We start from the raw sequence: 25,680 nt of genomic DNA, 5'->3' as shown, positions 1-25,680 counted from the left end.
TTCAATATGATCATGGATGATCATCCAGAATCAGGGCCCTGTTTATGCTTTTTCCCCATATCCCTTGATTCAGTTAGCCCGAAGAGCTACATCTAAATTTCTCTTTAATGCATCCATCATGAAGTCATTGTGATCATGAGGTTCTTTTGACACATCAGCCATGATTGAATAGCCTAATTCTGCTCCTATAACCTATGAACTTATGAACAAACAGCAGGCAAGTGGATATCAAACATACACTTTGCTTGGACTTACCATCTTCCACCTCCAGCAGTGCTTTGGACAGAATGCTGCCAGCCACGCTGATCGCCTGACACATGTAATATCCAGAATCGCCTGACTGGACATCAGTAATTGTCAGTTCACCTTTCGACGAGACAGAGAAACGCCCCAAAGGATGTGGCTGGCTGGGAAAAAGCAGGATCTGGAGGAAGAAGCACATATCATTTATTGTGTTATTCGAAAGATAGACACTCACACACACAGAGGCACAGACACTTACACCCGAACACATATACGCGCACACATAAACATGCACGCACGGGTGGACTGCATTCACATACACACACGATGTGTGGGAAAGGAACTGCAGATGCTGGTTTAAACCAAAGGTAGACACAAAATGCTGGAGCGGGACAGGCAACATCTCTGGAGAGAAGGAATGGGTGACGTTTCGGGTCGAGACTGACGAAGGGTCTCGACTCGTCACGCCACCCATTCCTTCTCTCCAGAGATGCTGCCTGACCTGCTGGGTTACTCCAGCATTTTGTGTCCCTATGCATGTCCTCCACATTTGCTCCAAATTTTGTGTCTATCTTCTCTAATCAGCGAAACACTGAATTATAAGAATTTATGATGCACAATTTTCCAATTTAATGTGCACACCAGCATCAAGATGCAATCTCTCGTTCTCTATCTCCAGACAAACACAACACACAGAGAATGACACTTAGACTCGTATTGCTGATTTTGTTCAATCTTACAAAGTTCGACAATTCTCTCGTGAAACACTTTGGCATCCAAGTTTCTTCCATTACTGTAGGCTATTTGGCCTTTCATACCAATACCTGCAAGAGTTATCAATTTGCTGTTACTCCCCTTGCTCTTTCCTGTGAACCCTGCAATTTACTCCCCTTTAAGCCTTTATCTAATTCTATTCACGTAAGAATTTCATTGTTCTATCTGGGACATTTGACAATAAAACACTTGATTCTTCCGCAAGTCAGTACTGAATCTGCTACAACCACCCTTCCATGAAGCGAAGTCCCGACAATTTGATGCATTTGTACCTCATCCTTGGCTCATTTGTCAAGGACAGTAAAGACAATGTAATTCAATCGTTGCTGACTGAATAAATGGGATTTAATAAGATGGGGAATTAACTCTGGAATATAAGCCTGCACTGGTTATTTGTTTGCCATCTTGTAAATTCACAGATTTCAGTAGGATGTTACTCTCATTATCTGACCCTTCCTGGATCATAATCTGAAGTAACCAAATCATGTAGATTTGAGATAAGGAAATTCAACTGGAAGTGATCTGATTAGAGATGCACAGCAGCACTCAATCTAGTGCAGAAAGTGTCTCAGCATGTAGCTGTAAAAATCAAGTCATTCTCAATTTCCCAGCACCTATCTGGGATACACGTTGAGATAGTTACCTGACCTATCCTGGATTATGACGCTCCATTTGAATAATGCATTCTGCCGTTCCTCATCCTAAAACAGGGTCTTGTCCGCTGTACAACAAGCTATAGCACGCATTTGGGTCGGATTGGTTGATAGATTTAAACTTGACGTGATGAAAATGCAGGCTCTTCTGTGAGTTACTTAAAGGACTTCAGATATCAGTCGTACACGAGGTAACAGTTAACTTTATTCACTTTTCCGGTGTAATGGGTGAGGCTATGTTGTGAGTGAACTTAAATCAAACAATGTTGTCACAGATATGGTGCAGACACAAGGAACTGCAGATGCTGCTTTACACAAAAGAACACAAAGTGCTGGAGTAACTCAATGAGTCAAGCAACATTTCTGGAGAACATGGATAGATGATTGATGCTTCTGGTCGGGACCTTTCTTCAGACTGATACGGGGGGGTGGGGAGAGGGTGGAGAAAGCTGGAAGTGAAAAGGGACAGGACAAAGGCCGGCAAGTAACAGGTGGCTATTTCAATTTACGGACAAAATAGACTTGTGGGCTCAGAACCTGTTCATTATCAGGGGACGGCACACCTCACTCTGTCCATCTATCACTTGCCATGCTCTGCCCTGCTGATGTGTAGTGAGGGGTACACTCTCCGGCACGGGGGTCGGGAGATGGGAGTTGATGGGAAAGTAAAGAAAATAACATGGGATTAGTGCAAGATTAGTATAAATGGGAGCTTGATTGTGGGCATGGGCTGAAGGATCTGCACAACTCCAACTTTCCCACATTACTGAAATTATCAAATAGAATGTAGTCAATTAGTGCTTTAGTTCGCAGTTTATGATTTATAACTAACTTTGTGTCACCTGTGAATCTGGGTACACCCTTTTCTACCCCTATATCATTGTTGATGCAACACAGCTGAGTCCCAACCTGACCATAGTATGATGAATATTAGTATGAATATTGATTTCTCTAACTTCAAGTAACCCTTGCTTCCCCTCTCTCTCCATTCCTCCCCCACCCAAGTTGTTGTACTAGTTTTCAAAGTCGTCATGTCGAGTCTCATTGTCTCTACTCGTTCTCACCAAGCCCACAGCTAACAGGTTCACCTGTATCTCCTCCAACCTCATCTACTGCATCCGCTGCTCTAGGTGTCAGCTGATTTACATCGGGGAGACTAAGCGTAGGTTGGGCGATCGTTTCGCCGAACACCTCCGCTCAGTCCGCAATAACCAACCTGACCTCCTGGTGGCTCAGCACTTCAACTCCCCCTCCCATTCCCAATCTGACCTCTCTGTCCTGGGTCTCCTCCATTGCCAGAGTGAGCAACAGCGGAAATTGGAGGAACAGCACCTCATATTCCGCCTGGGGACCTTGCGTCCGGATGGCATTAACATTGAATTCTCCCAATTTTGCTAGCCCTTGCTGTCTCTTCCCCTTCCTTAACCCTCTAGCTGTATCCTCCCACCCTCCCATCCGCCAGCCCTCGGGCTCGTCCTCCTCCCCTTTTCCTTCTTTCTCCCCCCCCCCCTACCCCCCATCAGTCTGAAGAAGGGTTTTGGCCCGAAACGTCGCCTATTTCCTTCGCTCCATAGATGCTGCTGCACCCGCTGAGTTTCTCCAGCAATTTTGTGTACCCACAGCTACCAATGACCTGTTTCCTTTATCATCGTTACTTTTTTGCATATCTTTAATTCATTTGGTCTACATCTCTCCATATCACCGTCTATATCTCTCATTCCCCTATCCCCTGACTCTCAGTGAAGAAGGGTCTCGACCTAAAACATCACCTATACCATATCTCCAGAGTTGCTGTCTAACCCTCTGAGTTACTCCAGCTTTTTGTGACTACCATTGGTTTAAACCACCATCTGCAGTTCCTTCCAACATATCATAGTACCGAGCACAGACTTAATGCTATCCCACCACTGACTACGATTCAGATTCAGATTCAGATTCAATTTAATTGTCATTGTCAGTGTACAGTACAGAGACAACGAAATGCATTTAGCATCTCCCTTGAAGACCACCAAACGATTTGAATAAATAATCCTGTCCAACATATCATAGTACCGAGCACCGAGGTACTAGTGTGACAGCCGCCAGAAAGCTATCGACCTGCTGGTTCCAACGGACTGACTACCGGATGCCCATGGTTGGGGTGAGAGCAGTTTAGCGATCCTCTTGCTTTGGACAGACTCAATGGAGGGGAGCGTGAACTTGATGTGCAACTGTTACGAGTGATTTGCTCCTCTGCTTTTGACTTTTAACTAATGCTCAATCAAATTGAAATTATCCACCTTTCCTTCCATGCTTTTATCTTTCACCTCAAGGATTCACGTACATTCCCTCCCCCAGCTGTTTATTGATGTTTTCCTCATCACTTTTACCAATGCAACTTTCGCTTCTGAGTAACCACCTTGATTCCGTTTGTAGGGGACTAAACTACAATGGATTCCATCCTCACTTCAAACATAGGGCGCCTCAGTTGCGCAGCGGTTGAGCTGCTGCCTCATAGCGCCAGAGACCCTGGATCGATCCTGACTGCGGGTGCTGTCTGCACGGAGTTTGTACGTTCTCCCAGTGGCTGCGGATGTTTTTTCCGCATGCTGCGATCTTCGTTCACGCTTCAAAGACGTACAGGTCTGTAGGCTGATTTACTTTGGTAACATTGTAAATTGTCCCCAGTGTGTGCGGGATAGTGCAAGTAAACAGGGTGATCGATGGTCGGCAGGGACTCGGTTGGCCGAAGGACCTGTTTCCGCGCTGTATCTCTCTCTAAAGTGTAAGGTCTAATGTTGGAGATTGGGAACAGATATATTGTCATTGCTTTTTGATGGTATTTGTATCTCGGCAGATTACAAGCTGTCATATACCAGTCTTGTAAGTTATTTGATTGTGAAAATTTGGGTAAATTAGCAGTGCAGGTCCCTGGAGAAAGTGGATAAAAGGCCATGAATTTTATTCTTTAAGGACTACTTCGTTCAGTTGTTGGAAATGATCCTATTTAAAGCAACTGCATACTTCTAACAGCTGTTCTGGTTTTACATAGTAATATCTTCATTGCCGACTTTATCACCTAGATGTAACAGTTAACCCTGGAGACCAGTTCCCAGGAGCTTAAGCCCATGTCATGTAGTTACAGTAACTACTTGGTGCACCAGCATTTGCAGAGACACTCTCTGGACTCGAGTTCTTAACAGGATCACTCATGTGGAAGTCCAGCAGCTGAAAGGCACTTGAAAGCCTCAGAAAGCTGCCTCCGCACGCAAAAGCTTAGCGTCTCGCGAAAGGTCTTTAAGGCCTGCCAGCTGAGAGAAAACCTCTCAGGATGAGTTGCCCTGTTTGTAAGTGTGTCATTTGTCTTTCTCTTTTGTGTGTTCATCAAAAACAAAGAATCTGTGCGCTGGGGGAATGGATGCTCTCGGCTCGGCTGGACGTGATCAGCATCAATTACGGCCGCTTTAGGTGGAGGATGGTAAACAAAACTGCATCTCTCACTCCCCCCACCAACTCTGTGCTCATCAGCACCCTTCACCACCCGGACAATACCCCCCTGATCAGATGCCCACTATTGCACCATTGTCTCTATTTCAACAGTAGGATGTTTTATATTTCCCCAACCATTATTACTGTGACTAGTCTGAGAGCACCTTTCGAATGAGAAGCCATTAACTGCCAGAAGATGCTGCCTGACCCACTGAGTTACTCCAGCACCTCCTCTCAAAGATGCTGCCTGACCCACTGAGTTACTCCAGCACCTCCTCTCAAAGATGCTGCCTGACCCACTGAGTTACTCCAGCCCCTCCTCCAAAAGATGCTGCCTGACCCACTTACTCCAGCCCCTCCTCTCAAAGATGCTGCCTGACCCACTGAGTTACTCCCACACAACATGCTGTACTAAAGGTTCCAGTGTCTGCAGTTCCTCGTGTTCCCCATTTTCTTTTTGCCGTGCCTGACCTCGGCTCTTCTCACGGGAATATTTCCGATTCCTTTTTACGTCGAGGAATAATACAGCGAGCCGCCACAGACCCGGGTTTGACCATGCCTACGGGTGCTGTCTGTACGGAGTTTGTACGTTCTTGCAACCACGTGGGTTTTCTCCGGGTGCTCCGGTTTCTCCAACACTCCAAAGGCGTGCAGGCTTGTAGGTTCATTGGTTTCTGTAAATTATAAGTTGGCCCTAGCATGTAGGATAGTGCTAGTGTAATGGTGATTGCTGGTCGGCGTGGATTCAGTGGGCCAAAGATCTTGTTTCTGTGTTCCATCTCTAGAGTCCAATCTCAGAAGTCTAAAACAATATTTCTCAACCCGAAACATCCCCCATTCCTTCTCCCCAGAGACGCTGCCTGTCCCGCTGAGCTACTCCAGCATTTTGTGTCTATCTTCGGTGTAAACCGGCATATGCAGTTCCTTCCTACACATGACCATGTTGGCACTGTGGCCCTTGCTTGAGCAGGGCAAGTCCTACCTGGCTTCCCTCTTTCTGCCAAAAGACAGCAGGTGGAGGATTCCCCTTCGTCTCACAGAGGAAGGTGACCGAGCGGCCCTGGGCCACGATCTGGTCGCGGGGCCTCACGATGATCTGAGGAGGCACTGCAGTGAGCACAGAAAGGAAAAAAGCATCACTTGAGAGAAACAAAATGCAGAACACCAGCAACAAAGCATGACTAGTTTAGTTTAGTTTAGTTTAGTTCATTGTCACGTGTGCCGAGGTACAGTGAAAAGCATGCTACCCAGCCAGTGGGAAGACTATATACGATTACAATTAAACTGCCCGCAGTGTACGTATAGGAGAATGGGAATAACGATTAGTGTAAGATAAAGCTCAGTAAAGTCCGAGCAAAGATTGTCCGAGGGTCTCCAATCAGGTCGATGGTTGGTCAGGACCGCTCTCCAGCTGGTGAGAGGATGGTTCAGTTGCCTGATAACAACTGGGAAGAAATTGTCCGTGAATCTGGAGGTGTGCGTTTTCACACTTCTGTACCTCTTGCCTTAAGGGAGAGGGGAGAAGAGGGAGAGTCCGGGGGTGAGACTGGTCCTTGATTACGCTGGGGGCCTTGCCGAGGTGGTGTAAAACGTAGACGGAATCAATGAGAGGGAGATTGGTTTGTGTGATGGTCTGATCTGCATATGCATACATCCAGTATAGATCAGTCAGATCATTCCCTGGATACAGTAAACCTTCCACAGGATTTGAGTGCTTCCGGATTTTCACAGATTAACAATGCGGAGATGAAGTTTAATTCAACACAGAATCCTCTCCTGACCTTGAAGACTTCCTTTCAGAGACTGATACCAACACTGACTCATGCCCATCCTGGGCTTCAATGCCCCAGTGGACAGCAGGCTTCTGTCCAAAAACATTATTTAAACGAGCACTTGTCTTTGAGGCACCATTTTAACTGGTGAAGTCGTACCGAAAATGTCACTTGAGCTTATGGTCCTGATGGGGATGTGAGCTTTCCATGTGGGAGCCCAGGATCCTTCAGCCTGGCTTTACCAACATGAGACCCACACAGGATGCAGCCTGATCATAATGACATATAATAGAATGCCCACTGTACGGTAAATGACCGAACGTGAACTTGAGGGTCAACCACCAATTGTAAAACGGCTGACTAAAATTCAGTGTTACAGTCGATGTACAGAAGAGACCCTGCCTACAGAATCTCAAGGTGTATTTGTTTACTATTGCCACATGTACCAAGATACAGTAAAAGGGTTTGTTTTGCATTTGTCCTGCAAAAAATCTTACTCTATATGAGTAGTATCACACCATACATAAGTGATCAAGTCATACAAAAGCATGTGTGCCTGTGTATGTATGTGTGTGTGTGTGGGTGCATTTATTTGTTGGAGTGTGTATTTTGCAAGTATGGGTTGTGTGTGCGTGTGCATGTGTTTGAGTGATTATGTGTGCTAGTGAGTGTATTCATTTGTGTGATTTGATGGATGTATGTTTAGTTTAGAGATACAGCACAGAAACAGGCCCTACTGCCCACCGAGTCCGTGAAAACCAGCACTTACACAATCCTACACACACTAGGGACAATTTACAATAATACCAAGTCAATTCGCTTACAAACTTGTACGTCCTTGGAATATGGGAGGAAACTGGAGATCCAGGAGAAGACGGAGGTCACAGGGAGAACGTACAAACTCCATACAGACAGCACCCGTAGTCAGGATCCAACCTGGGTCTCTGGCACTGTAAAGGCAGCAACTCTACTGCTGCGCCACTGTGCCACGCATTGCATGTGTTTGAGTGTATGCATGTGTGTGTGTGTGTGCACGTGCTTGAGTGATTGTGTGTGCTTGTGAGTGTACGTGTATGTATTTATAGATGAGTGTGTGCATGTGCGTGCAGGCTTCAACATGAAGCCATTTCCTTGCATGCCATTTCAGGTATATAAAATTCAATCACAACATCTTGGCAACAAGATTAGTCTACCAGAATCTAGAGTATTTAATTAAACAAAAGTGTTGGTTCGTTGTCCTCTATTAAGTCTTATCCCACCTCAGAGATGTATATAGAAAGGCAGTGGGGCATATAGGAGGAGGTGACTGCATGTGGAAATAAAGAACTGCAGAACCAGGTTTATTACAAAGAAATGCTGCAGTACCTCAGTGGGTCAGGCAGTATCTCTGGAGAAAAAGGATCGCACCGACATTGCCAGAGACTCAAGCCAATTAATTTGATGAACGAAGATTGAGTGGGCTTTATTAATGATGTTTCTCCTCACTTGATTTTTCTCTATGCCATCTAACACTCAGTCATCTAATCGGAGCGTTTGGCCATGTGTTCATACATCAGAAAAACTTGTAATGAAATAAAATGATTACTCGGTGTAACGACTGCAGCAATGGGGCGGCAGTGATTGAGTTGCTGGATGATATAAAGCTCACTTCAGTCTGTGTTTCTACACGTTATTAAATTATACACAAACTCATCATTTTGCAATTCAGAATATGGAATGAGCACATTAATTCCGTCAAGATCTATAAATTAGATTGAGCTTTACTGCCTTTGTCTCTCCCCTTCTGTCCCTTGATTTGAGCTTGAGAACCTATCAGACTAACTTTATCTTTCCATCGCACTTCAGTGTAGAACTTGTCTTTTATATATTCGGATGTTGACATGCCCACTGTGTGAATTTCCATCTTTTGCTTTAGATTTGTAGCATTTGAAGATTAACAGCCCTGGTAATAAAAATATATATCTAAGACAACTACTCCAGTTCTAAATCAGGAGGATCCAGTATTGTGTGTGCGTGTCTTCACTGTGTGTGTGTGTGTGTGTGTGTGTGTGTGTGTGTGTGTGTGTGTGTGTGTGTGTGTGTGTGTGTGTGTGTGTGTGTGTGTGTGTGTGTGTGTGTGTGTGTCTGTGTGTGTGTGTGTGTGTGTGTGTGTGTGTGTGTGTGCATTCTGCTGTGTGTTCTATGTGTGTGTGTGTGTGTGCATTCTGCATGTGTTCTATGTGTGTGTGTGTGTGTGTTCTGTTTGTGCGTGTGTGTGTGTGTGTGTGTGTGTGTGTGTGTGTGTGTGTGGGTGAGTGTGTGGGTGAGTGTGTGCGCATGTGTGTGTGTGCGCGAGTATGTGTGTGTATGTATGCCTGTGGGTGTTCTATGTATGCGTGTGTGTTCTGTGTGTGTATCTGTGTATCTGTGTGAGTGCCTGTTTTTTGTGTGTATATGTTCTGTGTGTGTGCATGTGTGTATTTGTGAGATCAAAGTTGCTTGTGTGCATGTTTGTCGATGAGTGTTCGAGTGGGATATATTAGATGTTTCTGCTTTGCGAATACTGGGTGGAAGTTCAAATATCCAGCTTTATACAAGAGAGAGGATTATTTGGGTATTGATCCAAACACCAATCAGCATTGTTCCCTGGACAATCTGGGGTAGGGCTGGTCATACAATGAAATTAAAGAGAAAAACTGGGGGCAATTAATAGCAATGATTTAACAGAGATGATTTAAAATTCCCTAACATATCCTGGAATTATGTTGAAAGCACTCAAGGTCTCGTGTGCCGATCTTCCTGTATGTCATGGGACTTAATAAATGAAGAGGGGAATAACAGAATGAGAAGAGAAAGGAGAATAAATAAAGAAGATATGTGGGGAATCACTTTATTAACCTGTCATGGCAAAACCACCAGCACAAAGCAGCTTTGAGCGGGGAGCGCTTCCATGAGTAAAAGGTGCTGAAAGACATTGACATCTGACAGAGCTGGAGCATATAACTTCAGAGCTGGTTATAAATGTCTGGTGAAAGCAGGACGAGCAGCCGATGGTCAGGAGTCGGCTCCTGAGAGACGACCTTGAGGAAGAAAGCTCAATCCATCAACTCAATGCCAGAGGATTGCTGAGAAACGATCTTTAGAGCTATATAACATTAAGGCGATTACACTAATGCTAATTATGTCAAAGTGGAAACTGGGGCTCAGTGTCCTTCACAACCTACAGACAGCCCAATGAATTTTTTGAACAAGTTACTTATTTTGAGATACAATTTAATTTGTTATTCAGGGAAATGGAAAAGCATTTTTATGCACGGAATGATCATTTTATAGCCATGCGGCCACGTGATAATGATCAGCTTCTACTCTGGTGACTAGAAGTGCTAAACATGGGCCAAGACAACCAAACCTTCTTCAAATACTCTCGCTGAATCTTTCTTGTCCACCTGTGTGTGCAAACAATGCCTTTGTTTAATTTTTACATCATAAGACCTCAGACATTAGGCAGTCTAGGACTTTATTCCTTGGACTGCAAGAGGCTGAGGGCTGATCTGATGGAGGTGTATAAAGTCATGAGGGGAACAGATAGGGTGAATGCGCAGTCTTTTTACCCAGAGTAGGGGAAACGAGAACTAGAAGACTAGAAGTGGGTTGCAAATGCCCTATGAATGTTGACACAAGATGCTGGAGTAACTCAGCGAGTCAGGCAGCATCACCGGAGAAAAGGAATGGGCCATGTTTTTGGTTGAGATCCTTCTTCAGTGATGTGAGGGGAGGTGGTGGGACAAAGATAGAATGCAGGCGGAGACAGTAAGACTAGTGGGAGAACTGGGAAGGGGAAGGGGATGGAGAGAGAAAACAAGGGCTATCTGAAGACTATCCCACCAGTCTTACTGTTTCCGCCTACTTTCTATCTTTGTCCCTTTCTATTCTTCAGTCTGACTCAGTCCGATGGACGGCTTCGATCCGAAACGTCCCCTATTCAGGTTTCAGATTAGTTACGGATATGGGTGGAGAAATGACAGATGGAGTTTAGTTTGAGCAAGTGTGAAGTGCTGCACTTGTGTGGTCAAATGTAAGGGGAGAGTATGCAGTCAATGGCAAGACCATTAATAGTGTCAATGTACAGAGGTAACTTGCGGTCCAAGTCTGTCGATCTCTGAAAGTGACAACACAAGAAGATTTCTAATGGCCTGTTCCACTGCAGCGACCTAATTTGCGAGTTTAGAAGAGTTTGCCCTCGACTCATACTCGCAGCATGGTCGACACGAGGTCCTAGGAGGTCTTTGTAACTCTCCTTCATGCTCGCGAGTAGTCCCCGTGTACTCGAGGCCTCAGCTAGGTTGCGGCGTTTTTTTCAACATGCTGAAAAATGCCCCCGAGTAAAAAAAGGTCGCCATGGAAAAAATCGATATTTTTTTACTCGTAGGTTTAGTCGAGGTAGGTCGTAGTAGGTCGTGATGCTCTCGTAGGTAGTCAAAGGTAATCGAAGATAGTTGAAGGTAAAGCTCGTTGAGAAAAAAAAGTAAGTAAACCGACCGGTAATGTTAAATGGCCGCTTCAACTTTATTAAAAGTTGTTTGGCTTCTTAAAAGTGTCTCCATTCCTTGTCCCCCCCCCTCTTCTCTCCCCCTCTCTCCCCTTCCCTCTCCCCCCCCCCCCCCCCCCCCCCCCCCCACGCTCTCTAGAGGACTTACTGTTACTGTGCCAGCCGTCTTTTACCTTCCTGTTCATTGCGGGTGTGAATTTCAGACAGTGCTCCCCCGCTTTCCCTGGCCCCCGCTTTGCAATGTGTGTGTGTGTTCGCGGTTTCATTGCTGATGGTTGAGTCAGCTCGAGGTTTTTCAGGCGAGTGCCCTCGACCTTGTAGGTCGAAGACAGTCGCTGAAAACGGCATTGCGTTTGGACCTCCAGGGGTCCAAATGGACTCTTGACTCTTGAAAAGTTGCGTCAGTGGGACAGGCCGTAAAGTGGTAAAGAAGGCATCGTATGCTTGCCTTCATCAGTCAGAGCATTATAACTGTTAGGAAGTCATGTTGCAGCTTTGTAAAACATTTCATCCATATCCCTCCATTCCCTGCATAACCATCTGCCTATCTAAAAGCATCTTACATGCCACTATCATATCTGCTTCCACCAACACCCGGCAGTATGTTCCAGGCATTTGCCTCTCTCTCTGTAGGGATATGGATCACATGAAGGCAGAGGAGTTTACATTAACTTGGCATTGTGTTTGGTGCAGACATTGTGGGCCGAAGGACCTGTTCCTGTGCTGTACTGTTCCATATTCTATGTGTGCCTGACACCAGTACTGAAACAAACCCTGTCCAAGATCAGGCCAGGGAGGAGATCAGCAGGAGAACAGCAGAAAGATTCAAGAATGCACTCAAAACCTTTTTGACAAAATGCAGCTTGCTCCCAAACTCCTGAGAATCTCTGAACCATGTTCACTCAAGGCGGGAAGAAAGGTTTGGGACGATATTCAGAACATCGATGCCATATATATGGACCTTTGCCTGTGTAAGTGGCAGAGAAGCAACCAACTTCATATACTACCTCCCTGTACCCACCATAACTCTGTCAACCATAACCTGCCGCATCTGTCTGTGGCTATCTCATCGGTCATTCAGAACCCTGGGTGGCATGCGTGGAGCAGCGGTAGAGTTGCTGCCTTACAGCGCCAGTGACCCAGGTTCGATCCTGTCTACGGGTGCTTGTCTGTACGGAGTGTGTGGGTTTTCTTTGGGATCTCCGGTTTCCGCCCACACTCCCAACGATGTACAGGTTTGTCGGTTAACTGGCTTCGTGTAATTGTAAATTGTCCCGAGTGTGTGTAGGATAGTGAGACTGCGGGGCGATCGCTGGTCGGTGCAGACACGGTGGGCCGAAGGACCTGTTTTTCAGCGCTGTAACTCGAAACTAAACTGAATTAAACCCATAAAATTGGAGAGGAGGTGGGCCATGTTGAGAGACTGCCTCAGAAGAAGAAGCTGCAAATGCACCCAAGAGTAACCACAAGGAAAAGCGGGAGCAGGAGTCGGGCATGGCACACAGCTGAAATGCACAGTGCTAGCTAGGGCTGACCAGGAACAAATGGAGTAAGATTCCAACAATCCATTTATATTTTTGCACAGCAGTGTTTATACCTCAGGGCAAATCCTGCAGTAAATATACTTTAAAAGCAGCCTCCATTTAACAGTTTGCATCTCATTGACCTTCCAGTTAGCAGCAAACATAACCGTGTGGATGAAAAGATTGACTGTTAGAGCGACCATCCATTTTGGAAGTTCAAAGTGGGTTAGTTTGAGATTCTGTCAACCGTTCCTCAACTGATGGCTGCTCCACAACATCGGGGTTCACATTCTATTTCCCTCCCCAGTTCAATCGTTCGCTCGAGAATGTGGCTGGTTAATGCAAAAAGGGAGCAGATTGTCAGACACTGCCCTGCCCTTGCCCGCTGCTGTGTAAGGAGCACAGCGAACAATAAGTATCTGTCTGTGAGAATTGAGAGGCAATGAGAGGAGAGGAGATATGTGCAGCGGTGTCAGGTGTGAGATTGTGAGGCTGATCGGCAGAGCCCTTGGGTTAATGAAGCTATAGATTTGAAGATAGTCCCTCCTTGAGTCTAGATCCTCTGGGCATTCAGAAATGCAGCTCCCACAACACAAAACAAATCCCTCTCTGTGAATGATGGTATCAAATTGCTGTGTGTGGTTACAAAGCACAATTAACATCCCTCCGTTACTTGGTGCCTGAAACCTAAATTAGTACCCGAGGACATAGCTGATAGTTTTCGAGGCAGATTCATTATGTCAAAGATGGTGGCAGGCAGATGGGAGTCCAAGACAATTATATCAGTTAACTAGAAATACGGCCTGTAAGCCTTCAGATGGGGAGATTCATGTACAATGTACAGTGGCTCTCAGCAACAAGGCCTCACATTCAATTCAGTGCTGATTCAAGCAGGGAAATATTAGCCTCATAAATGCCTAGGCTTGGACAAGAATATCAATATGGACCTGAAGAAGGATCGCGACCCAAAACGTCACCCATTCCTTCTCTCCAGAGATGCTGCCTGTCCCGCTGAGTTACTCCAGCATTTTGTGTCTATCTTCGGTGTAAACCAGCGTCTGTAGTTCTTGCCTACACCAAGATATTTCTAACCGTCACCAACCTACCACAGACATTCCCTGTGTTTTTTTCCAAGTCTCCTCTTTCTCTGCAACCTAAAACATGATTAATGCCTTGATGTATTAATAAGCAACTGCGGATGCTGGTTTTGTTCCAAAGATTAGACACAAAATGCTGCAGTAATGCAGCGGGTCAGGCCGCATCTGTGGAGAACATGGATGGGTGACCATTTCAGGGTTGGAACTCTTCTTCACACTTAATGCCTTAATTCATTTTTGTTTCTGATGAGATGCCATCGCCCAGAAACATTGATGAGTTTCTTTTCCTTCACGGATGTTGCTGACCTGAACAATATTTCTGCTTTTATTTCAGATTTCCAACACCTGTGTTTTGTTTTTGCTTTTCCATTTCTAATTGTATCCATTTCAAAAATGCCTCAAAGTTTCGTCCCCCTGCTGAGGTGGTTGAGGAATGATGACAGACTGTATCCTGACTGATTGAAATCTATCTGAGGCAGACTTTCATTTGCAGCCTTCTCACATTCCTTCATGTGCAGCAGAGCTGAGGCTAATACTTGCAGTTGTAGCCTGCTGGCTTGTTCCTTAGGGCTTAGTTTTTTCAGCACAAGGTGCAACTCTGTAGTATAGTTTAGTTTAGAGATACAGAACAGAAACAGGCCCTTCAGCCAACCAAGTCCGCGCCGACCAGCGATCCCCGCACACTAACACTATCCTACGCACATCAGGGACAATTTACATTTACACCAAGCCAATTAGCCTACAAACCTGTATGTCTTTGGAGTGTGGGAGGAAACCAGAACACCCGGCGAAAACCCACCCAGGTCGGTCATGGTGGCGTAGTAGCAGAGTTGCTGCCTTACAGTGAATGGAGCGCCGGAGACCCAGGTTCGATCCCGACTACGGGTGCTGTCTGTAGGGAGTTTGTACGTTCTGCGTGGGTTTTCTCCGAGATCTTCGGTTTCCTCCCACACTCCAAAGACGTACATGTTTGTAGGTTAATTGGCTTGGTAAATGTAAAAAAGAATTGTCCCTAGTGGGTGTAGGATAGTGTTAATGTGTGTGGATCGCTGGTCAGCGCGGACCCGGTGAGCTGAAGGGCCTGTTCCCGTGCTGTATCTCTAAACTAAACTAAACTAAGGTCGCGGGGAGAAAGTATAAACTCCATACAGACAGTATCCATAGTCAGGATCAAACCAGGGTGTCTGGCACTATGAGGCAGCAACTCTACCACTGTGCCACCCCAAGCAACAGTGTGGTAAATGCTAATTGTGTGTCTGTACTTTCAAACTCTCACTCTGCAAAAGCAATTATACCGGAACCAAGAGGGGGAAGAGTCTGAAACATTCTGCCAGTGACTTGAATGAATTATATTGTGTTCATATTTAATCTCCCATCTGTGCTGAATCTCACATGCTTGCCCACCCAAGATAAACTTTGCATTAAGTGCTGAAGGTGGAAAAGTTACCTGTCCCTTTCAAAAGTTGAAATGGGAGATTGATCTACTTTTGTAACGAGCTCTTGCAGACAAATATATGGAACTATCAAAGCAGTTACACAATCCACCAAATTAAAATCCCTTCATTTTTATTCCTTAATAAACTGACTTAAATAACAGACATCGTTAGTTGTATTTCTTCAAAAGTTCATTTGCAGACATTGTTATAAAAGAAAACCTGCATTTGTAATGTATTTCAAACCCTTAATGCGTCCAAAGTGCTTCCCATCAATAGACAGTTTTGTAGCAAAAAACAAACATACTGCAGGTGGGAAATCTAATATTACGCAGATGGGGCAGAATATCTGATCAGAAACAACATGTTTTTCAGCTCTATGTCAACCAGAACCTCTATTTCTCTCTCTTTAGATGCTACCTGACCTGCCTTTATTTCTGAAAATGGAGTCAGAAAAATGCCATTGAATCTGGCGCAGATGCCCAATTCTGGGGCATCCCCACCCTGTCCCAGAGACAAACTGACTCCAGCAGTGCAAGCCCAACAGTTTAATCATTGTTTGCCACACAATGCTGGAGTAACTCAGCGAGCCAGGCAGCATCTCTGCAGAAAAGGAAAAGGTAACGTTTCAGGTCGGAACCCTAATTGTCACCTCTTTGTTTTCTCCAGAGATGCTGCCTGACCCCGCTGAGTTACCCCAGCATTTTGTGTCGACGGTATAAACCAGCATCTGCAGTTCCTTTTTTGCACAGTTTCATCTTTGTTGCTGATGAACTCAGATTTGAGCCATCAGTCCAGGTGAGAACACCCCAGGCATTGATGAAGCTTTGGCAACAGCTGATGACAATCCTGTGATTTCAAGCCTTATCTTCCCTGAGACATTCACACAATATAAGGCAGTGCTTCTAACAAACTTTACAAATAATAATGTGGCAATGTCATTGTGGTGAAGGGTCAGCAGTCAATATGCTCACCTGACTCCCATACCCCTTAATATGTTAAGACCACCTCCCGAACTGATAAGGTGTTAATGAGAAGACAATTTGGAAGATTATAATCACTGGTCATCAATATTCCTCTCTGTCTTGCTGCCATCTCCACTTCAAAGGAGCAAGGAAAATGAGTTGGAACGACAAAAAAAAAAAAACCCTCCAGTTTCTGGTCAAAGATGAATACAGTATGATAAGGAAGATTAGAATACGGGCGACAGGAAATTAAGGTGACGCGTGGAGGAATGCCCTTTGAATTCAGACAGGGCTGTCAGATCAGATTGAATCTTTTAGGATGAATACTCTGGCAGACCTTGAGCAACCGACTGAGCTGAGAAAGGTCAGGATTTTGCTGCTTACAAGTACTGTTGTTTAGTTCCCTTATTCATTGGGGCTTCCTTTCAATTTTTCCCTATTGTCCCCATTGTAGTTTAGTTTGGTTTTAGCTTGGCTTATGCGTGGAAACAGGCCCTTTGGCCCACCGAGTCGGCGCCGACCAGCGATCCCCATACACTTACACTGCCTTACACGCTGGGCACAATTTACAATCTTTACTGAAGCCAATTAACCTACAAACCTGTAGGTCTTTTGAGTGTGGGAGGAATCTGGGGTGTCTGGGGAAAACCTACGCGGTCACGGAGAGAATGTACAATCGCTGTTCAGACAACACCCGTAGTCCAGATTGAACCGGGGTCCATTGCGTCGTAAGGCACTACTGTGTCGCTCTGTGCACTGTGCCGCCGTTATGCATCCCATTTCTGGTCACGGGACAGACTTCCAGCCATCTACAAAATTCCTGAAGTGTTCTCTCTGTCTGGTGTCCTGGGTCACCCCGGGTTTATCCTGGTTAAATCCAGAGGGTGCTGACTGTGCCCTGTGCAAAAGCATGCTTTCTGTTCCGAATAAAAATATGTTGCCAGATCTTGAGGGCCTGGGCTATAGAGAGGGCCTGGGCAGGCTAGGACTTTACCCCTTGGAGTGCAGGAGGCTGAGGGACGATCTTACCGAGGTGCATAAGATCACGAGTAGAATAGATTGGGTGAATGCGGAGTCTTTTACCCAGAGTAAGGGAATCAAAAACCACAGTATATAGGTTTAAGGTGAGAGGGGAAAGATGAGGGGTAGCTTTTTCCACACAGAGGGTGGTGGGAATATTGGATGAGCCATCAAAAGAGGTAGTTGAGGCAAGTACTATAACAATAGTTAAAAGACATTTGGACAGGTACATGGATAGGAAAGGTTCAGAGGTATAGGACTAATGTAGGACTAGTGTAGATGGGGCATCTTGGTTGGCATGGGCAACTTGGGCAAAGGACCTGTTTCTGTACTGTATGACTATAATGGGCCTCAATGTGTGCCAGCCGATGACTCCTTCCTCATGGGTCTCTGTTCCCTCCCCTGTGCTTTTTAACACAGAAGAGAGAGATGAGCTGGAGGACAGGTACCAACTCTCCACGCCTTCCATTCCTCTGCTGAACTCAGTGTCTCACATCCAGTGCCTCAGCTTTACTTTGCTGGTACATATGACAGGACCGCAATCAATCTCTAAACTTGATCGAAAAGCTGTGCAGGTTTCTCTTCTCTTTTGTTGTTTCGTGTGTTTATAATTAACTGCTAGTATGCAGACCATTAGAACCAAGAGCAACAGTGGGTCATCTGTCCATTCGAACATATCTGCATCAAGATTGTAGACAATTTTGAATCTCTTCTCCACTTTCCTGCCCTATCCCCATAACTGCCTAATTATCTGGAAATCCCTGGTATAAATGACCACAGACTGAGACTCCACAGGCTTCCAGCATTGAGAATTACAATGATTCACCAACCTCTCTTCATCTCAATCCGAAACAGACAAACCCTTATCCTACTTCAGTGACCCCTGGTTCTGGTTCTTGACCCTTCAGTAACGGCAACTATCCCCCCTGCGAAGCACCATAAGAATTTTACAGTACTGCCTGGACTTCGTGTGGTACCGGGGAAGAGCTTCAGTGTTAACCCTTTGTGCCTTCTGAAGAGCACAGAAAAAAGGTTGTACCGCTACCACTTGAGACAGTGGAAAGTCGTGAGAAGATTGTGTGGCACAGTGGTGCAGTGGTAGAGTTGCTGCCTCACAGTGTCAGTCAGGGTATGATCCTTACTACGGGTGCTATCTAAACACAGTTTGTACATTCTCCTCGTGACCGTGCGGGGTTTCTCTGGGTGCTCTATGAAGACGTACAGGTTTATAGATTAATTGGCTTCTGTAAATTATAAATGGTCACAAGTGTGTAGAATAGTATGCTAGTGTATGGGGTGACTGCTGGTCGATACAGACTTGGTGGGCCATGGAGCCTGTTTCCACGCAGTATCTCTAAAGTTTAAAGTCAACAAACAAAAGATGGTCCATTCCAGCACCCAGCAATGCAAGCTGTTCTATTCCTTGTCTTTTCATTCGTCTGTGGCCCTGCAATCTACTCTCTCACAGGCCCATCAAATCCCCTTTGGATTCTTTTGCCACAAAAGCATAACTTTACAGCAGCCAATGAACCCGCCAGCATGTCCCTGGGATATTGGAGGAAACTGCAGTGGATTGGGGAAATCCACACAGAGAGAACATTCAAATTCCAAACAGACAGAACATAAGGTTGGGCAAGAAGCAGCTCACTGGAGTTGTGAGAGAGCAGCACCAAATACTATGCACTCAACGTGTCTGCCTTAGTTCAGCTGTAACATGTTTGGTTCATGAATTAGATCCAAACCCAATTACAAGAAACTTGGCTTAATGCGACACTTTGGTGGAGCACTGCAATTTCAAGGATTTGAGTTTTCACACCACGTTCTTCCATCCCTCTCAAGCATTCAAGCATTCAAGCATCCCATAAAAATAAAGAAAGGATTTTGCCAACCATTTATCATGCAGGCCATAAAAACGTGTTGCCATTTGCCTCACTGGTGTGGTGAGACCTTGCGCTGCACAAATTGTCTTTGAATCATGGGCACAAATTTCTGGAGCACCTCAAAGATATGTAAGCATGTCAGGGCATCCTGAGATGATATGAGGTGCCACATACACGTTTGTTCTTTCTCTCATCGACGAAGAATAGACCAGAGTGAGGCCTGACCAACATTCATCAAATACCCAGAACAAATCAAATGTAATAATTGGAACTCTGGCGGCATCAAAGGTTATGAGGAGAAGGGTTGAACGGGGAAAATATATCAGGTGATCGAAGGCAGAGCAGACTCGAAGGGCCGAATGGCCTAATCCTGCTCCTATGTGTCTAATGGTCTAATGAAGACAGAAAGAAAGACAGCTGAGGTCAAGGCACTGCAATGGTAATTTTCTGAGGAGAGGAAACCTGGGAACAACTATCCCTCTCTGGGATTAGTAAGAGCAACACTACAGTAGGAAGGACCACACTAGACTTCTGCCAGACTTTGAGTGAGGTTTTCCTGTGTGCTCTTTTGAACTGGTTCACTCATAAAAGACCTTGCTGAGAATTCTTCCAGAAGGCTGCCAGCTGCTTCCTGGACAGATAATCCAGATATTAATCTCCAAATGTTAACAATGAACCTGAGTGAGTGCACATGTGGGACTAAGCTGGATGTTTTTAGCTGGCCTTCTAATTATTGCTCCGTCATTGCAGCTAACGGCATCATGAGATGCGTGGGTTTTGGCAGGGAATCACCAGATCTAAGACAGAAAAACAGAGGCAGATGAATAGGGAGCCACAAATAGCAGTGGGTTTACTGAATGATAAATTGAGGCAGAACAAGCTCTTATCCGAGGAATTCATTCAGTTAGCACTGTTTCTGTTTAAGGATTTCTCATCTGAAAATTGGTTAGCCATGTAGATTCATGCCATGCCATGCCATGCCATTCATTGCCATTTAGATTCTTAAATTCTTGTACTCTTGAAATTTGACTCCATACTTCCAGTCACCTTAACACTGCCTTTACCAATTTCTTTGTCAACCAAGCGTGGGAAGAGTTCATGAGAATTGCTCCTTCAAAACAGTCCCAGCTAATTAGATCATGTTATCCCAAGGTGTGCGTGTCATGGGTACTCCCAGACCAACCAATACTATTGGAGACAACTGAGAATAGATTGGGTAGATGCACAGAATCTCTTGCCCAGAGTAGGGGAATCGAGGACCAGAGGACATAGGTTCCAGGTGAAGGGGAAAAGATTTAATAGGAATATGAAGCCTAACTTTTTCACACAAAAGGAGGTGGGTGGGTGGATGGAACAAGCTGACAGAGGAGGTAGTTGAGGCTGGGACTACCCCAATGTTTAAGAAACATTTAGACAGGCACATGGATAGGACAAGTTTGGAGGGATATGGACCAAGCGCAAGCAGGTGAGACTAGTGTAGCAGGGACATTGTTGGCCGGTGTGGGCAAGTTGGGCCGAAGGGCCTGTTTCCACACTGTATCACTCTATGCCTCTCTCTGACTCCATCACTGCCTGGAGATTACTCTCAGTGATTCAATGATTCAATAATGCTCCTGACGAGACAGTAAGTCTACTTGGCAAGCCACTGGACTTTATAGTCTGTAGCCAAGGAGAAGTGTACAGCAGAGGCATGTTCTTCACATCAGAGCTCTGCTGCAGATGACCCAGAGGTGGGCTCAGATAAGAAGGCCGACAGAAAACTAATGGGCATGCAGAATAAAATATCGACACAAAATGCTGGAGTAACAGCAGGTCAGGAAGTATCTCTGGAGGAAAATGATATGCGACGTTTCGGGTCGGGACTCTTCTTCAGACTAAAGGTAGGGGGAGGGGGTGTGAAGAGCTGCCTCCTACTTTCAGTTGCTCTTCACCCCCCCACTCCTCTACTTTTACTTTGAAGAAGGTTCTACTATCCTCTTCCTGCAGAGTTGTTGCCTGACCCACTGAGTCACTCCAGCACCGTCTGTCTTTCTTTGGTATAAACCAGCATCAGCAATCCTTTGTTCCTACGTGTGCAATGAAGTGACTGGTGAATGAATAAGCTTGCCTGAAGGCCTGCGTGAGAGAGCAGGGAGTTCACCACCAATTTGAGGTGGAGGCTGCAGGTTGTGGGAAACGCTAACGTCATATTTTCAGATGCATATACCTAAGTATACCAGTGGTGTGTGACACAAAATGCTGGAGTAAGTCAGCGGGTCAGGCAGCATCTCCGGAGAAAAGAAACAAGTGACGTTTCAGGTTGGAAACCTTTTTCAGGCCACAAAATGTCACCTATTCTTTTTCTCTGGAGATGCTGCCTGGCCCGCTGAGTTATTCCACCATTTTGTGTCTGCCCTCGGTATAAAGCAGCAGCTGCAGTTCCTTCCCACACAAACCAGTTGTGTGTGTTGTGTCAGGCTGTGAGCCGCAGTATGGCAATCATTTAGGCATATTGTTCTGATGTGTTAGGCACCAGCCTTGGGTCCATTTGCTCAGCAGTCGGGCAAGTAATTATCCATTTATTTGTCATGGAGTTTCCAGTGAAAATGAAGCTGGGAATTAGTGCAGAATAAAAGCATCAAGATCGCAGCCTCGATACAAGGCTTTAATTTGCACCAAGTTGTGAAAGATATCACACAGGAGATGGACAGAGAGGGAATTAAGTCTTCTGGCTGTGGTAAATCTCTAAGTGAAACCTGAGGTATCTCGGTGTAATGTGGGTGTAATCAGTGACACCCTGCACCATGCGACACCCATAGTCCCGACAACCCGACATGCTTGGTCCCTCTGCTGCTGTCTCTCAAGAGCTTTGCTCTCTTGGAATTGTGAGAATCCATGGTCTTCCTTAGGGATGGCAAACTGCAACATGGTTGATGCTATCTCCAGCTCCAGCTTAAAATGCCTCAAATTCCATAGACATTACAACCCAGCGGTATGAACGTTGATTTCTCTAATTTCAAGTAATCCCTGCATTCCCTTTCTTCCCCCCTACCCCCTCCTCCACCCCGGTCACCCTACTACTCCACGAGTAAAAAAGGTCGTGAATTAGGTTGTGAAAGTGGGATAGGCCCTTCAGCGGGTGAGGCAGCATCTTTGGAGTGAAGGAATAGGTAACGTTTCGGGTCGAGACCTTTCTTCAGTCTGAAGAAGGGTCTCGACCCAAAACATCACTTATTCCTTTGCTCCATAGATGCTGCCACACCTGCTGAGTTTCTCCAGCATTTTTATCTACCTCAGGCTATCTTTGCTGACTTTACATTGCACTAAACTTCATTCCCTTATCATGTATCATGTACACTGTAAATAACTCGATTGGAGTCATGTATTGTCTTTCCACTGACTGGTTAGCACACAACAAAAGCTTTTCGCTGTACCTCGGTACACGTGATAATAAACTAAACATTTATCATTTAAATTCATTATGGTAGACTGTGTGGGAAGGAACTGCAGATACTGGTTTAAAACTGAAGATAGGCACAAAAAACTGGAGTAACTCAGCGGATCAGGCAGGCAGCCACTGTGTAGAGATGGTGTTGGATGATGCTCTTCCTGCATAGCACAAGGTGCAGAGATGCAGATATCCAGGAGAGGTGCATTTACGATATGGTACGATAGAACTTTATTCATCCCGGGAGGGAAATTGGTCTACCAACAGTCATAAAACACAACAAGATACACAAAACAGGAAATTAAAGCGATAAGTGTAAAGTCCAGGATTGGGGATGTGCATATATTGGGGAGGGGGGCGGAGGGAAGGGGAAGGGAAGTCAGTCTACCCCACGACAGAAGGGGGAGGAGTTGTACAGTTTGATTGCCATAGGGACAATGCCTGTGGTGTTCTGTGCTGCATCTTTGTAGAACCTGTCTGTTGCCGAAGGTGCTCCTTAGGTTAACCAGCATGTCATGGAGGGGGTGAGCTGTATTGTCTCTATTTATGTTCTGCTGGCAGCCGCACTACTTGTGACCTGTGGTAGTCCCTGGGTCAGTCAGGTTGCACTCTGGCACTGGCCATGTGGGGTGGGGTGGAGTGGGTTTGCCAGTGCAAGGAGTTTGAGAATCACTGTTCCTTGCCCTGATAATTTGACTGTAATGGAGCAATTTTCCACATGAGTCGACCAGGGCCATTCACCACCTTTAATGCACCGATAACGTAAAACTCTGTGGTTATTTCTTTTCACAAACGTATAGAAGATCATCTGAAGATCATCAGTCAGGATTAAAGAACTTGCAGATGTTTTGAATGCTCCTATTAGGCACTGCTATTTGGAACCAACTTGGGATGAAATATAGTTGAATGGTTTTAAATCAACTAATTATTGACTGTTTCCTTCTGCAGCATTAAAGCTTGACTGTAAATTTAAAAGTGAGCATAAGAGCTGATGAAAGGGTTCAATCCGTCAGATTCTCTCCTGCCTTCACCCGCCGCTCTGTGCCTTTTGCTTGAGAGGGTGAAGCAGTCAAGAGGCATTAATTATTCAATGAAAACATGACCATGATAATCCCTGCCTTTCTACCAGAAAGCCCATTTCCACAATGCAGCAATCCTTCATCCAGTCGAGAGGTTTTGCCTCCTTCGTAGAGAGACTCAGCTCACCCCCTCCTCCCCACCCCCCCAACCTTATGAAAGTCTGAGCCATTAATTAGGTGCACTGAGATTATAGTGGACACCCACTATCAGATCCCTGCCACCTAACTTTGCCACCAGTTTGATCAAATTTACGATGATTACAAAAAGGAGATATGCCTTTTACACATAAAAGGTAGTGATCCTTGAAGGGAAGGATGTTGAAAACAAACCAGTGACTCTGTCACAGTCTGTAAAGAGGAATAAGACCTCAGAGAAAAAAAATATAGCCAAAACATTAAACCCACTGAGAATTTCTTGCTTTTTTCATTTTGTTTCGGGACCATGACTACTTGCAATTTTTATTAGTGCTACTGCCTTGATCCGTTCACTATCAGGTTTCCAGTTATGAAACAAGACGGTTAATAGGGCAAGCGTTCTTTGCTAACAGTAATGTCCAATGTGATTTGTATTTTAATGGCATGGCCCCTTTAAGCATTTAATCCAGTTTCCCCCAGCTGAGTACATTTCCGGCCCGACTTTTAGATGGTAGACTGATAACACACTAGTTTATTTTTGGATCCATCCCCAGCCAGTTTCCCAACACGGACAAACTCATTAATATTTTCAGCATGCACTTTTGACATGCAGTACAGTTCGCCAGCACTTCCTGTGTAGTCCTAGAGTCATAGTGATGCAGTGTGGAAACAGGCCCTTCGGCCCAACTTGCCCACACCGGCCAACATGTCCCAGCTACACTAGTCCTGCCTGCCTGCATTTGGTCTATACCCCTCCAAACCTGTCCTATCCATGTAATTATCTAACTGTTTCTTAAACGATGGGATAGTCCCTGCCTCAATAACCTCTTCTGGCAGCTTGTTCTATACACCCACCACCATTTGTGTGAAAAAGTTACCCCTCAGATTCCTATTAAATCTTCACCTTGAACCTATGTCCTCTGGTCCTAGATTCCCCTATTCTGGGCAAAAGACTCTGCGCATCTACCCGATCTATTCCTCTCATGATTTTGTACACCTCTACAAGATCGCGCCTCATCCTCCTGCGCTCTATGGAATATAGACCCAGCCTACTCAACCTCTCCCTATAGCTCACACCCTCTAGTCCTGACAACATCCTCATAAGTATTTTTGAAACCCTTTCAAGCTTGACAATATCTTTCCTATAACATGGTGGCTAGAACTGTAAACAATTTCTAAATGGGGTCTCACCAACATCTTATACGACTGCAACATGACCTCCCAACTTCTATACTCAATACTCTGACTGATGAAGTCCAAAGTGCCAAAAGCCTTTTTGATCATCTTATCCACCTGCGACTCGACCTTCAAGGAACCATGCACCTGTACTCCTAGATCCCTCTGCTCTACAAAACTACCCAGCCTACCATTTACTGTGTACAGTAGGTCCTGTCCTTGTTCGACATCCCAAAATGTAACACCTCACACTTCTCTGTATTAAATTCCATTAACCATTCCAATGCTCACCTGGCCAATCAATCCAGATCCTGCTGCAATCTTTCATAACCATCTTCACTATCTGCAAAACCACTCACTTTTGTATCATCAGCAAACTTGCTAATCTTGCCCTGTATGTTCTCATCCAAATCATTGATGTAGATGACAAACAGCACCGAATCCTGAGGCACCCCACTAGTCACAGGCCTCCAGTCTAAGAAGCAACCTTCCACCGTCACCCAGAGC

General features: G+C 45.3%; 1 protein-coding gene across 7 annotated transcripts in view; it reads right to left on the bottom strand.

Moving 5' to 3' along the window:
- robo3 (roundabout, axon guidance receptor, homolog 3 (Drosophila)) overlaps positions 1 to 25,680 on the bottom strand; it is a 472,426-nt gene that overhangs the window by 109,553 nt on the left and 337,193 nt on the right. For all 7 annotated transcript variants that reach the window (XM_055660827.1, XM_055660830.1, XM_055660829.1 and 4 more), the window contains exons 7-8: positions 6,121 to 6,245; positions 256 to 424 (exon numbers count right to left, since the gene is read on the bottom strand). In XM_055660827.1, coding sequence (XP_055516802.1) covers positions 256 to 424; positions 6,121 to 6,245 — 294 coding nt within the window. The remainder of the gene's footprint in view (positions 1 to 255; positions 425 to 6,120; positions 6,246 to 25,680) is intronic.

This window comes from Leucoraja erinacea, chromosome 32 (genome assembly GCF_028641065.1).
Source record: "Leucoraja erinacea ecotype New England chromosome 32, Leri_hhj_1, whole genome shotgun sequence".
Lineage (NCBI taxonomy): Eukaryota > Metazoa > Chordata > Chondrichthyes > Rajiformes > Rajidae > Leucoraja > Leucoraja erinaceus.
The sequence above is the reverse complement of the archived record's forward strand: the minus strand, read 5'-3'. Positions and strand labels throughout refer to the sequence as shown.